Genomic DNA, 13,783 nt, shown 5'->3' on the forward strand with positions numbered 1-13,783 from the left:
AACGAGCCTTGTGCAGGCAATACGGACTTATCTGTGCGGTGCGACACAGTTCCTCCCTTGTACCCCTTGTGTTTACTGACTGCGCGACCCAGCCTTGTCATAGCCTTGCTGCGACAGCCTTTGTGCAGCCTTGCCTCAGCCTTGCCTGTACCTGATCCGGACACAGTTCCCACCGATCGGCGGAGACGTGCATGCACTATTGACGCGGTGCATTGGTGGTGTCTACTTACTTCTTGTGGATGGGAGCATCCAACCGGATCAACAAGCTGGCTCTATCCCATGACACGTACAGCCTTCGTCCCTGCAAGCCAGAGCGGCTGCGACGCCAACTGACCGTCGTATTGGCCGCTTTGAGTGTACGAGCCTGTTAGTACGCCGTCGCATGGCTGCTGTGCTTAATGTGGGTGCATACGTTGGAGGTTGCCATCCTTTTGCAAAGCCATAGTTAAGATGCCGCGCGAGGCTGACACACGGACCTACAATGCAGGAAAAGGTGGCGTCCAGGTCGGCAAAACCCAGACGGGGTGCGCGGAGCTATGATGGAGTATGCCAAGTCGCACAAGGCTGGACACGAGGAATGGTCGTGGTTCAAGAGGGGAAGAGGAGTCCTGTGTTGATCTTACGGTATATCTAGCGGATGACGAGACAACATGTCCAGTACTCCGTTCATCACGAAGTCCAAGATGACGCCGAGCTATCCCCGCACGAAATCCTCACCACCGCACGCCGTTGAAAGCAAGGACCTGCCCACGAGCTTCCGGGATAATGAAAACACGTTGCGACCACCACACGAAGACTGGGACGTGTTCCTTGAGCAGGAGCTGTCGGTCCAAGGTATCGATGAAGTTTTCGACCACCTCTGGCTAGTCGGACGGCCCTATCCACCACGTTCCATCACGATTCAAAATGTTTTGGGCAGAGAGCGAGTGCCTGTCCCAGATGCTACCCTACAACTGGTCCGGGCATCAAGCAAGATATACATCAAGCCTTTACCTCGTTACCTTCTCGCCGAATCATTCTACGACCAGTATCTGACCCCCAGCTCCATGCAACGCACCGGTCCTGGTCGAGATGGACTTGGTCTACTCTTCTCATACCTGACCCTGGTACCAACGGAGACTGACTTCGATATGGCGCAAAAGGATCACTTGATGCCGTCCATTCCCAACCATTAATTGTTCAAGACCTCGTCCTCGCACACCTCGCTTCGATCAATGTGTTCGAACGTCTGATCGGCTCTCCGTTCTCGTCCATACGCATTACCAGTGCGGGGCTAATGACTGTGTCTTTGCCATGGCTCTGCCACTCGAATGCGAATGTAGTCAGCTGTGTGAACAGCTGGCTTCCTGCTGCGCTCGCCTCGACGAGGATACTTCGCAGACTGGAATCTCGATCGGCATGGTTCTTGCCTAGTAACTTCCAGGGCGAATATGCTTTTGCGAATAGCTTGACGGCCTGCTGGATGTTGGCATCCCTGACACTTCTGAAATTCTGCTGATCGGCGGGATTGCCGTACAGGAAGCCAGTTAGAACACGCCACTGTGACAGTGCTTGCGGAAAGCCTAGATTCGTTAGCGATTGCAGAGACTCATTCCGTGCTGGGTGCACCCACCTTTCCTGGATTCGACGCCCAGCATAAGTCTCTCCTCGTGAGTCTCCATGTCCCAATGAGTATGCTTTGGGATGCCCGTGAATTCTTTGGGAAGCAAGGACTGGTCAACCTCGGAGCGTAACGATATCCTGCCGACGGTCCACCTGTTCAAGACACCCTCGAGCATCTGCCCACTTTCCTGCACTTGTAAGACCGTTGCTCCTGCCGTCGACGTTGTCAAGAGCTCTGCCAGAGCAGCCAGATCAGGGCCAGAAGCTACCTCTGGTGTGTTCCGATAGTAGCCGTGAATGTGAACGCCGACATGGTTGAAAATGGCTTTGAATGCATGAATGATGCTGTCGACTCCTCGCTCGTTTGGCAGATGTTTATGCCAGGTCGAAAGATCGGAGGTTCCAACGACTGCGTGTTGTTTTCCGTTTTTGTAGGGTACCAGTGGAAACACGGTCGGAGACATCGGATCGTCGTTGCGACTCAAATTCCTGTTCTTCTGGGATCGCCGTCTAAGGCTACACCAGGCGACTAACATCCCAAGCAGAAGTCCCACGACTATACCGCTCACAGTACCTCCGACCACTTTTCCCACGACTGGTTGTCGACTGCTAGAGCTAGTTGCACTTGTAGCGGGAGACGGGGATGTTATGGCACCATTGTCCGCGAGCTCTATGACGAGACCAAACAGCGCGGTCTAGCGGTCGTGCCAGATGCTCACGATGGTCGCTTATGGGCTGAGCATGTCATCGAGTAAGTTGCCTGACAGCCCATCTACTACCGTAGCTGACGATTGCCAGCTGGTTCATACTCCGTGAGCAAGAGATCGAGGCTGCAAAAGGAGTACGCCGTCCGTACGGAGCCACCATCACAGAAGCAGAAGGCCAACAACCACGTCGTGCACAGATCGTGATGTCTAGTCTGCCAGTCGAGAAGCTGCCCGTTTCGTCAACAGATCCAGGATGCAAGCATGTCGTGACAGTCGAGTACAAGCTGACAGGAAATGACATGAAGCTCAAGAATCGTCAAATGTGGAAGATCGGCAAGAAGTACTGGCAAGCCGACTTCTTCTTCGTCGTCATGCTTGGACCAGCCGATCTTAGATTTCAGATTGAAGGCAAGCAGGGTATCCTTAGCTCACGCCATGACAGTCTGAAGGTGGAGTTCGCGGATGCAGTAACATCGTCTGCTAGGTAGCAACCAACGAAAGTCCGAGAAAGCCCCACTAGGCAAAAGTGGGTGAGTATGTTCTCAGTGGATTTGACCAAGCGCCATCCGCCGCATACTGCCACTATGTAGCCGTATTCGCTGTCATGATGACGAATGCACACTATTTTGTAGTAGTGATGAGCTGCATCTCATGCTCGATGGACGAGTTCGTTGAGAGCCACGCTCTGTCCAGGGACCGGGTCGATGCAGTCTTCGCCACCGAACCTCGTCTCACGAACCAGTACCATGCAATCAAGATGCCGAGCGCCAGACCCACAACAAGTCCACCGAATACGCCTCCGATCACTCCTCCAACCAAAATCTGATGGCTATGAGCACTAGCTACCCAAAAACTTGGCCGGTTGCCACTTCCCGTCGGTAGTGCTCTGCCACTCGAGCTGACCGTGCCAGCGATTTGTGCTGAAGTCGTGAGGTCATATGATGAAAGCGCATCGAACAGACTTTGAGCACTGATTGTGTTGACCAGTGATGTCGTGACCGGGACGAAAAGTGTCATGCCTGATGCAAAGGTGGTCAGGGTCGGCGAGGGAATGTTGAAGACTGGGGTGGCGAAATTGCCAACACTTTGCCCGTAGTAGAGCAGCACACTCGTGATTGAGGCTGTGGAAGTTGGGGTCGTACTAGCTAGGCTCGCAGCGCCGATGGACTGTTCAACGCCGATACCAAAGCTTGCAAGGTGATCGTGGCTGACGGCGTTGGTGTATAGGGAAGATATAGCTCTACCCCGTCTGTGGTGAAGGTGTAGGGTCCATTGGTGCCAGCGAACTTTGGCACAAAAGTCGGCGTTGCCGTGAGACCCCCGAATTGGTCTTCTATGAAGATGGTTGAACCTGCTGGGATGATGATTACAATGCTGGCCATGTTTGTCGTCGACCTGTTCGCGATGACTCGAGACGTGAAGCAGAAGGCTTAGAGCTTCTGAACGCAGGCTGATGGGATCGAAAGTACAGCAACGACCTGTTTGATTTCGGCCTTTCAGACCTTGTCGGGCGAGCATTGGTCCAACCATATATGCGACGCTCACCGCGCGAGCCTGACGCGTGCATGGCTACGTGCCGTGTCCATCCTCTACTAGCCAAAAACGATATCTTACCGCTAGCCCCATCGCGCCGGGCACCTTCGTCAATACGCCACCCAGGATAAGGCTGCCGTCGCTCACCAGCCTGATGCCGTGTAACCTATCATCGGATCGCCTGGTCTGACTATGCCTCTCGCGAATCACACTGTGCTGCAGACACGAGAGCGTCGTCTCAAGCGGCCGCGATAATGCCGTCTTGATGCCCGCCGCAGCCTCGCCCACACGCCCAACTCGTTGCCCTGATGAGGGGCGACGGTAGAACAGCCACACGGTACTGATAGATGGAAACGTCGTCGCCGTCTAGCACTCTCCAAAGAAAGTGCGATTTTGATGAAGGAAACTGATATACTGATGGTGTTGATCGAGCTACTCAGACGATGGAGATGTACAAGTGAGCGGCGTAATGTCAAGCGTTCAGTCCTGTGCCTGAGGCATATACTCCATCAACATTCCATTCCACACTACTCTCCACCACTCACTCACCCTTCCATCAACGGAAGAGTGGTCATTCATGCATGGGTCACTACTCCCTGACTGAGCGTCTGCCTCATGCCCTTCGATGGTGACGCAACACGTGGTGAGGAGCGTTTCGAATTAGAGTTCTACAGGAACATAATTGTTCTTTCCGCTTTTTGCTAACAGCTCTCCACCTAATCGATATGCTACCGGCCAACTCATCGCGCTTATAGCGAGTAATCCTCCGGCGCCTTCGACAAGACTCTCTCCACATTCAGCACTGTTGCCGAAAATGGCAGATCCTCACCATCCATGATCCCATTGAAAGTATCACCACCGTAGATCAAGAGATGATCCTGTCTGCTGGCGAAAATCTCAATGGCTCGGCTGTAGACAGCCCCGGCCGGCGTTCCGTGCTCTTCCCAGGCGTCTATTGCACCGCCCTGCTGGTTCGAGAAGACTGAGCGATGGTCGTTGTCGGACACGAAGATGGTGCCATACTTGGAGCCCTTTGGTTCCGGCGTCCACACGACGTATGGAGAAGAGCTTGGTGCGGTGGTGCCATTGACAAGGAGTGGCATATCTGGCGATGCGCCAAAATCGCGTGGATCCTTTGCGAGCTTGTAGAAGACCGGATACTGGACACCGTGGCTGTATTGGACACTGCCGTTCGTGAGGACAACTGGGTTTTCGTGGACGAGCATCCACTGGTCGATTGGCTCGATGTAGGCTACGATTGTCATGCCTGGCCGTGCGAGGTAATTGTCGTATGCAACGTCGTTGACCACTGGGCCCCAGGTCTTGAGGTCCTGTGAGTAGTGTCAGCTAGTGTTCGCTACAGCACAAGATGTGAGTCCGTACTGTCGTCACCTGATGCGCTAGTTTTTGCCCATGCAGTGGGTCACGCTGGTCGGAGTAGAAAGCAATAACCTCGCCGTCATAAGGTCTGCCGATGGTCAGTAAGTTATCGCTCAAGAGGAGTCACGTCTGAGCCATCTTACAGGAAGTAGGGTTCCCACTAGAAGGCACACACATTAGCATACTGATCTCGGTGTCCACATCAGGACCTGACTCACCACAGGCGTCGCGCCATTGGTAGTATTGGGCGGCCCACCCTTCGCAACATGGCTCACAAACTCCCACGATCTGCCCTTATCCAGACTGGCATAGAGATCGATATTCGTGCTGGTATTGCCCCACGAGTTGCCTCCACCTAGGATCGTGCCCTTCTTGTACGAGCCAAGGTCAAAGGTAAGCTCATGGAGCGCAGGCTGTGCGGTGAACCCGAGCCCGTTGACTTGATCTGTTAGGTTCGAGATCCAGGTCCAGCTAGCACCTCCGTCCGTGCTTTCGAAGATTGGGAAGTAGTCTGGTTGGGGCCCTGAGAGGGACGAAGTGGCAAGGATGGTTCCGTCTTGGAGTTCGGCGTAGCGAGGGTAGAAGAGCCCGAAGTTTGGGGCGAAGATGGTAGAGTTCACGAAGTAGCTCCATGGCTGTGGTACAGTGGGCGACACTGTGGGCTTGCCCGGGCCTGGTGGGGAGGGTGGTGGTGGTGCTGGCGCAGGACCGTGGTGCCATCCGCCGGGAGGGCCTGATGGGCCCCAAGCGGGAAGGTTAGGTGGGCCCCAGCTTGGAGAGCCTTGGTGTGGCCCTAACCCTGCTGGTCCCCATGGAGCAGCTTCAGCGGCCACAGTAAGCAGAGCGGTAGTGAAAAGTGTGGACAACATCGCGATGAAGTGGGAGTCGTCTTGTGGGAGACCCAAAAAAAGCCCTGCATAGAGGGAATGACAGAGAGACCGCCTACCTTATATCGCTTTTCACCACTGAGCTTGACATCAGACTGCGGCTTTCAGTCCAATCCTCCAATACTGTTGCTCATAATCTCTGTTTAGCCTATAGCCCCAGCCTATGCCATGTGCCTCTAGCCTACCATGTTTTTCCCCGCTCAATCATGAAAGCCCCGCAAAGATGTGCATCCTGCGATACCACTTCAGCATACCGCTCTCTAGGGACTGTGTTCGGCACGGCATGCAAGTTGATGCTTGATTTGCTTGGACGGCATAACGAGAGGCTTTGCTGTCTTGGCAACATCTTCAAGCGTATGCTTGCATTTAGCCGCGGTAGGTTTACGAGCTTACACCATATGCACGTCCAACGTGCGCACGTCATGACGGAAGATTATATTAAGGTGGGCAGTCGGCATTGGGTTGCCGAAGCCGTTCGCATGTTCTAGAAAAATGAGACAATCTTTGGCAAGGATGGCGTGAGGTGGGCAGCATGATAGAGTAGATTGAAGTATGATGCTCTGCGTGATTTCAAGCCATGATGCCGACATGATTCCGAAAAATATCCTCAGTCGCTACCGTGTTGTCAGAGACAGAGAACGATTGTGTATGACCCAACCGTATGCACACTCCTGCACGAACCACAACCACTCGGGGCGCCGGACCTTCAGCGCAGTGCGCCCAGAAAATCATTAGCTCCTAAGTCGCAGTAGTCCATGATAAGGGGCCGACTTTTGCTATGAAGCTTGAACTTGCTAATAATCAAACATCGACCACGCCCCACCAAGTATTGTACAGCAAGCAATTACTATATATGTCACGATGTCTATGACAGGTCCGAGTCGTAGTACTATCTGAAGCAGGGCTGGAGGCACTTCGATGTATCAAGCACAGTCAAGGTCCCCGCGGCTAGGTAGTGTGCATGTGACCTGGGGCTCCAGTTCTCTTCGTGGTTGAGCTCTTCGGTCTGTCTGGGCTAGCAGCAGGGACACTGTTCCTACTCGCCTATGCTGGGGTGATCATGGCTGAGAAGGCACACTGGTGGTGAATGGTACGGACTATGACACCGATGCCGTTTCCATCTATCCAAGCTACTGTGAACACCCGCGCTGTAGCTTCGCAGTGATGGCTCAAGATCCTCTCTTCTCGTTCAGTTTCTCAGGATCAGCTTCTGCCGGATAAGTGTGGAGATCCGCAGTATTTATCCCTAGACTACAAGTTGTGCCATATGCAGAGCTTCCGAGGGGTGCCTAAGTAAGCCGTACGAGAGGACCTAATGGAGGTGCTGTCGCGAAAGCAAGGCCCAATGTTGTGGGTGGGTGTTGCAACCGGACTTTATCTACATGAGCGAGAACAACACCAGAGAAGCCGCGTCTTGCCGTGGGAAGCTTTGTCTTCACTCAAAATGCCGATAGGACATGTCTTGATCGTTCTAGAGCTTCGCCTCTGGTTGGTGTGGGGCCATCATCCTGTGTGATCCTCTTTGGTCTAGGTCGGCCTCTCGAATGGCATAGAAGACCCTCACGGCAGGGCTCTAGGATTACCTGAGTCCACAGTGCCCTTGTGATGGCCTACGGTTTTATAGAACAGAGTAGCGACGGCGGAGAGTGGAGGGAGAAAAGAAGAGAGCAAGGGATGATGTGAGGATTTGCGCTTGTCCGGATCGAGGGCTCAGCCACATCGGACGATACTGCCTCTTCACTTCACTTACATCCAGCTATTTAGCGCTTCGGACAAAGCCACGACTATCGAGTCTTGCATCAAGCACTGGTCCCCGAGCAGGCAAGAGTCCTGTGGACTAGCGCCTATATCAGCCTAGACCACAGGTAATTCAAAGTGCAGCATATTTACCAAGATTGATACTAGGCGACTGCCTTAACGATGTCAGCCAACACCGCCAACAATGGAGAATCTTTCGACCCTTCAGGCTTTCCATGGAGATTTGACACCGTCAAGTTATCTCGAGACGCCCGAACGTGCCTAGCAGGTGACTCGCAAAGAAAGTCATACTCAGGCCTGATGCAAGCAGCAATAAGTCTTTCGCCGGTCAGTAATTAGCCTCGAGAGCTGTTCTCTCATGACATACGGACAGGCTTGCAAATTCCTCCAATTTTCGAGACTCGAGCGACTGGACAGGCTGTATAGTTCTTGAGATACCAGCTATGGACGCCACGCAAGACACTGGAGGCATCAGTCAGAGCGCCAATGTTTCTGATATCATCGCTTTCGAGACCGTGTATCGCAGCGCGCAAGACGCTAAACTCCCATTCGGCCGGCACCTGAATGCTCATCACGGTAGCAGGACTCACGAAGCTGACCGACTCTGCGTAATGGACGTGTGCACGACTCCAACATCCAGCACGACAAGCATTATCTTAGATGAGTACAATATTGTTTACACCTGTCCTTCCGAAGTTGACAGCAAAGTATCAGCCCGTTTCCAGGCCCTAGCTTTGAGATTCTGCGCATGTTTGTGTTTTCATCTGCCGATCCAGCTGGAGTGGCTCTACCCTCAAGTCGATGGCTAGCACATGACCAAGCAGATACACGAGACACTCATAATCTTAGGTCACTGGATGCACGCTCTTTGGCAAGGATATCATTGATTACTTTCCCCACGCTATCACACTGTCCAGATCTCCTTGCAAGCAGTGGGTATCGAACAAGGATCGTCGACTTGTAATCTGTCATTACAGCTCAAAGGTACACCCTCCATGGCATAGAGTCATACCACCCAAGCTTGAGTATACTTTTACCTCGGCCAGATTTGAGGGTTATTATTGACTTCTACCCTGCATTTTAAATGCACACCACGCTGGAATACACACCGAGAGGGTGGGTCAAACGCTGAGTGCTGCTAACGAATGTCTCCAGACTGTCAATACTACCTTCAGGACTACTCTCCAGGTCTAGTACGTGTGAATGAGGGAACTTGTTATCCTAGTGCTCAATCTCCCACGTACTTGAATATCTAGCTGACGCGATCTACCGTCACAGCTCCCTACCAAACTGGCACAGCTTTGTAGCCTCTGACGGAACAATAATGTCTCGCGGTAGGAGGCATGCAGTCAAGTAACGCCTCGGCAGACGCGCGCCATGGGGTTGAAAAGCTTCGGATGCGGGAGTATCGTGCCTAGCGGATGGAGTCGTATGAGACATGGTAGGCGAAGCTGAAAGTTCTGACGCTTTGCGTGATCATCAGTTCAGCTTGAATCGTCACTGGGTCAAGCCCTTTTCTACACTGGGACGCGGTGTGTACGTGGGAATAAAGGTGGTATATTCTCTAGCCAGGAAATGCCAGCTCGCTGATCACACGGCGCATGCATATTCACGAAAGTCACCAAGGATGAGCCAAGGGTAGTCAGCAGCTCGGTGGCTGTTCTGCTCTTGCGGGCAGGGCTCGACGCAGAACTGTCGGCGCCATGAGCATACAGGACTGTAGATCAAGCGATGGTGAGGTACTACAGTCTACGCGAAAGTTGACGCCCTTGTATGGGCGTGGTAACATTTGTTTCTCCATCTGGGGCCGACACAAGCTCGACTGCACGCAAAAGCCTGAGTTCTCCGTGTGCGCTTTGGGAGAAAGCAAGAACCTTACAGAGGTGGCGCCCGTGTAAAACGACGTAGGTACGAATGTCCTGTCGTCATGCAAAATCGTCAAAGAGATCTACATGGACGCACGACGACCAGTTCATACCCAAAGCCGTTCTGATTGGCTCTGGGCAGGCTGCCAATTACTCAAGCCGGAATCAGCACGAACGGAAGTCATCTGAATGGGACGCTTGTGTATCCTGAAATGGCAGTCAGCCCCATCAACGAAGCTGTGAGTGGCTCGCGAGTAAACTACAAATCAAGCTTACCGGTACCTACATCCTCGTACCTGAAGGTCTCACCAAGGAGCCGAGGCACTTTGACGATTTTTGTTGAACCTAAAATTGACATGGTGGCTTGTGTCGAGTCTACACAGCTGATCTGCAGGAAATCTTGCGAGATTCGTCCTAGATACACCAAATTCTGGGTGATGTGCACAGACAAGCGAAGTAACACCCCAGGATATCTCAAACTACCAGAGTAACCCCGCTGCTGATCAAGTATGTGTCCGGCGGATGTGTGGCAACAGGAGAACGACCATGATTCGATGTAACCAAGGGGGGCATATATGTATGAGAGGTCTCATCAAGAACGGACTTCACGATTTTCTCATCCATTGCCAAACGAATAGCCACTCATATTGTACCGCCACAATGAAGTCAACAGCATCCCTCGCCATCATCGGCGCTCTTGCGCCCTATGCCTCTGCATTTCCTGCTGCCATGATGGAGGCTGCCGCTCGGGATTCCAAAATTATGGCCCGGACTGAGGAGCTTACTCGGATGATCGAAGCACGACAGGCCGGTGCCGGCGCTGCCACTGCTGTCTTTGAGCCCGTAAACACCTTCAACGAGAAGGCCCAACTTGTCGACGTATCCCAGGGTAGCGGCCACGAGTGGGTTGCGCCATCTGGAAACGACCTTCGAGGACCTTGCCCCGGTCTGAATGCTAGTAAGTTTCACGTACCTACTATATGACCGGAGCGCCGAACTAACAGGATTCTCAGTGGCCAACCACAATCTCCTGCCACATGACGGGTATGCAACCATCGCGCAATTTGTCGATGCTACTGAGTCAGTGGTCGGCATGGGCTCGGGGTTGGCCATCTTCCTGGCCGCCTTCGGTGCCACTGTTGACGGATCTGGGCTTGCCTGGTCCATCGGCGGCACACCTACTGCAGCTCAAGCCGGTCTCTTGCCTGGAGGCAACGGCATTAGTGGCTCTCATAACAAGTATGAATCCGATGCATCACCGACACGTCCAGATCTTTACCAGGCCGGTAACGACTACCAGACTGTCGCCAGCCAGTTTCAGCAGCTCATCGACGCCTCGCCAGGCTCCGTCACAATGGAGTCCCTGACCTCCTTCCGCTCTCAGCGTTTCGACACCCAGATTGCCAACAACCCATACTTTTTCAACGGTCCCTTCACCGGTGTCGCTGTCCAGCCCGCCGCCTACACATTCATCTACCGGTTCATGGCCAATCACTCTGCTGAATACCCGGCAGGCTATTTGTCCTACGACGTCATCAAGGACTGGTTTGGCATCACTGGCAATAGCGGCAGCTACGTTGCCAACCAGGGCATGGAGCGCATTCCAGACAACTGGTACAAGCGTGCAATTGAGTATCCCTACGACAACGGTTACTTTGCTGCTGATCTGGCTGCCGCTGCGTTGTTGCACCCCAAGTTCCTCAGCGTTGGTGGCAACACCGGCAAGGTCAACACTTTCACACCTGTTGATGTCGCCAACCTCACTGGCGGCCTCTACAACTCTCAGACCTTCCTCCAGGGCAACAACGCTGCGTGCTTCGCCTATCAGTTCTCCGCGCAAGTCAAGCCAGATGTCCTTCTTGGATCTATCACCACCCTCACCAACGCTGTCAACCAGATCACGGGCGCTCTTACTTGCCCCCAGCTGCAAAGCATTGATGAAGCTCAGCTTAAGCAATTCCCTGGTTATACAAAGTCTCCCGCGGCCTAAGCAGCCATAAGACGAAAGTCTTGAGAGAGAAGTTCCGCAACATTCCATCGCCTGCAGCGCGTGTAGACTGTGTGGCCTCTCGTACATATTACTATATAAGATCAAGAACAAGAGCATACGTTACTAGTACGCCGTGTGTTATCATTGTGCAGTCTCCTTACTCTCCTGTTGTAGCACTCTACCGAGACACTTCGTACGCAGGCCTGTTTTCCTAGGTCTACCTATAATATTATATTGCTTTCTCGAAATCGCGTATATATACGAAGCGAATAGTATCTATCGTAGCTTATAGGTTAGGATAGGTAGTAAATCGATCTAGTTATAGAAGGTTTCGCGTATATATATATAAAGGCGTTAGAGTTAGAGGTTCTAGTATCGAGTAGAAAAAGTATTCTTCTACCTATCGATAAAAAGTTGTTAATAGCCTACTACTAGCCTCTCTACTATATTAGAGACTAAAGATATATATACTATAGTATATACTAGCTTAGAGCTCTTATAGTATATAAGATTATCTAAAACGTAAATCTAACTAATATAAAGCCTAGAAGATAATATTTAGAATATTAAATTCTTATCTAAAGTAGTAAAGTATAGAGGCTATATAGTCTAGAGAACGTTAGAACTAGAACGTTAAGTCTAGTATATCTCTAGTATTATAAAATAGCGCTAAAGTTCTTAAAATATATATAAGTTATAATATATTAATAATTCTATCTAGCGCTTTATTTATATACTAAATAGTTATATATTATATATAGAAATAACGAAGTTCTATTACGTACTCGATAAGTAGAAGATAGCTTTAAGTATATATTATTATTATATACCTATAGTATAAGAGGGTTAGAGCTCGTTAAACGATTAAGTTCTAAGCGACGGGTTAGGTAAGTAACTACTCTAAGGTTTAACCTTTTAGTAGGTTAGTAACTTAGGTTAAATATAAACTACCTATATAAAAGACGTCTATTCTATATATATAGGAGATTTATATATAGTCGTAATTACTAATAGTAATTATAACCTAATTATAGTTACCTATAGTAATTATAATTTAGATTACTTAATTACCTAGTAATAAAGTAATCCTAGATTTAGCTCTAGAGTTAGTCTTCTAGCCTTAGACTTTAGTTCCTAACTCGTTACTAATAATTAGATTCTATATCTATAATATTATCCTCTATCTATAGTCCTATATCCTTATAGTAGCCTATAGCTTTAAAAGATTATTATTACGCTAGCGTATAGTAATCGGTCCTAATATAGTCTAGCGTACTTTCTAGCTTACCTCTAGGTAGAAAAGCGTTTAGAGTAGGTAGGGGCCGGGCCCGGGGCGCGCGCTAACTAGCCCCCTACGTAAGGCTCTTAGGCGCGCGCGCTAATTAGCCCCCCTACGTAAGGCTCCCTCGCGCGGCGCCCGTACTCTAGACGCCTTTGCCCTTCTACTAGATTCGCGACCCTACTACTACTATTAGTCCCTCTACTATAGTAGGTCCTCGCCTACCCCTCCTCGCCCTTCTAGCCTACTACGCTTTAACGGCGGCCCGACGAGGCCGTAAATCCCTTAAGATTTTCGGGAAGGGACGACGCTCGCTCCTACTACTCTAGCGCCTCTATAGACGCTAGACGCTAGTAGGATCTAAAAATCCTTTAAGATATTTAGTCTAGATTTTGGAGCTAGATCTAGGGTTAGATTAGGGTCTTAAGGTTTTAGCCCTACTCTACGCTCTACGTCTAGTCTAGCGCGCTCTAGCCCTAACCTAGCTAATATAAAGCCTAGGAGGCAACTAAATATTAGTAGGATCCTCCCTAAATCTAGTAAGGCGCGAAGCTATATAGTCTAGATTTTAGTAGGATCCTATTTAGTAGAATTCGTACTTCTAGAATCGCCTATATACTCCGTTCTATACGCTAAAATAGTCTATATCTTACTTATAGTACTTAATTATCTATTTAGTATTACTTCTAGTACGTCTAGATAGTATTTTTTAGTACTAGAGTTAGGGTATAGATATACGCTAGTAGTCGTCGGACGCGCGAGGGTTAGGGTTAGGGTTAGGG

General features: G+C 50.8%; 6 protein-coding genes across 6 annotated transcripts; 3 read left to right on the plus strand and 3 right to left on the minus strand.

Annotated features, from left to right (window-relative positions):
• Positions 1-481: 481 nt before the first annotated feature.
• LTS14_010750 (uncharacterized protein) lies at positions 482-1,175 on the plus strand (the record flags this gene model as incomplete). Its single annotated transcript, XM_064843426.1, has 2 exons — positions 482-624; positions 659-1,175. 2 exons carry the CDS (start codon positions 482-484, stop codon positions 1,173-1,175), a joined length of 660 nt encoding a protein of 219 aa, XP_064689010.1.
• A 4-nt stretch (positions 1,176-1,179) lies between these two features.
• On the minus strand, positions 1,180-2,066 carry LTS14_010751 (uncharacterized protein; the record flags this gene model as incomplete). The annotated part of the gene is made up of 2 exons (XM_064843427.1): positions 1,180-1,562; positions 1,613-2,066. The coding sequence occupies 2 exons, from the start codon at positions 2,064-2,066 to the stop codon at positions 1,180-1,182; spliced, it is 837 nt and encodes a 278-aa protein (XP_064689011.1).
• A 256-nt stretch (positions 2,067-2,322) lies between these two features.
• LTS14_010752 (uncharacterized protein) lies at positions 2,323-2,797 on the plus strand (the record flags this gene model as incomplete). The annotated part of the gene is made up of 2 exons (XM_064843428.1): positions 2,323-2,353; positions 2,424-2,797. 2 exons carry the CDS (start codon positions 2,323-2,325, stop codon positions 2,795-2,797), a joined length of 405 nt encoding a protein of 134 aa, XP_064689012.1.
• A 133-nt stretch (positions 2,798-2,930) lies between these two features.
• On the minus strand, positions 2,931-3,691 carry LTS14_010753 (uncharacterized protein; the record flags this gene model as incomplete). The annotated part of the gene is made up of 2 exons (XM_064843429.1): positions 2,931-3,476; positions 3,554-3,691. 2 exons carry the CDS (start codon positions 3,689-3,691, stop codon positions 2,931-2,933), a joined length of 684 nt encoding a protein of 227 aa, XP_064689013.1.
• A 900-nt stretch (positions 3,692-4,591) lies between these two features.
• Positions 4,592-6,091, minus strand: LTS14_010754 (uncharacterized protein; the record flags this gene model as incomplete). Its single annotated transcript, XM_064843430.1, has 4 exons — positions 4,592-5,173; positions 5,226-5,310; positions 5,366-5,382; positions 5,441-6,091. The coding sequence occupies 4 exons, from the start codon at positions 6,089-6,091 to the stop codon at positions 4,592-4,594; spliced, it is 1,335 nt and encodes a 444-aa protein (XP_064689014.1).
• A 4,301-nt stretch (positions 6,092-10,392) lies between these two features.
• On the plus strand, positions 10,393-11,722 carry LTS14_010755 (uncharacterized protein; the record flags this gene model as incomplete). The annotated part of the gene is made up of 2 exons (XM_064843431.1): positions 10,393-10,690; positions 10,746-11,722. The coding sequence occupies 2 exons, from the start codon at positions 10,393-10,395 to the stop codon at positions 11,720-11,722; spliced, it is 1,275 nt and encodes a 424-aa protein (XP_064689015.1).
• Between the last annotated feature and the right edge of the window lie 2,061 nt (positions 11,723-13,783).

Source organism: Recurvomyces mirabilis, assembly GCF_035927965.1.
Source record: "Recurvomyces mirabilis strain CCFEE 5264 chromosome Unknown scaffold_49, whole genome shotgun sequence".
Lineage (NCBI taxonomy): Eukaryota > Fungi > Ascomycota > Dothideomycetes > Mycosphaerellales > Teratosphaeriaceae > Recurvomyces > Recurvomyces mirabilis.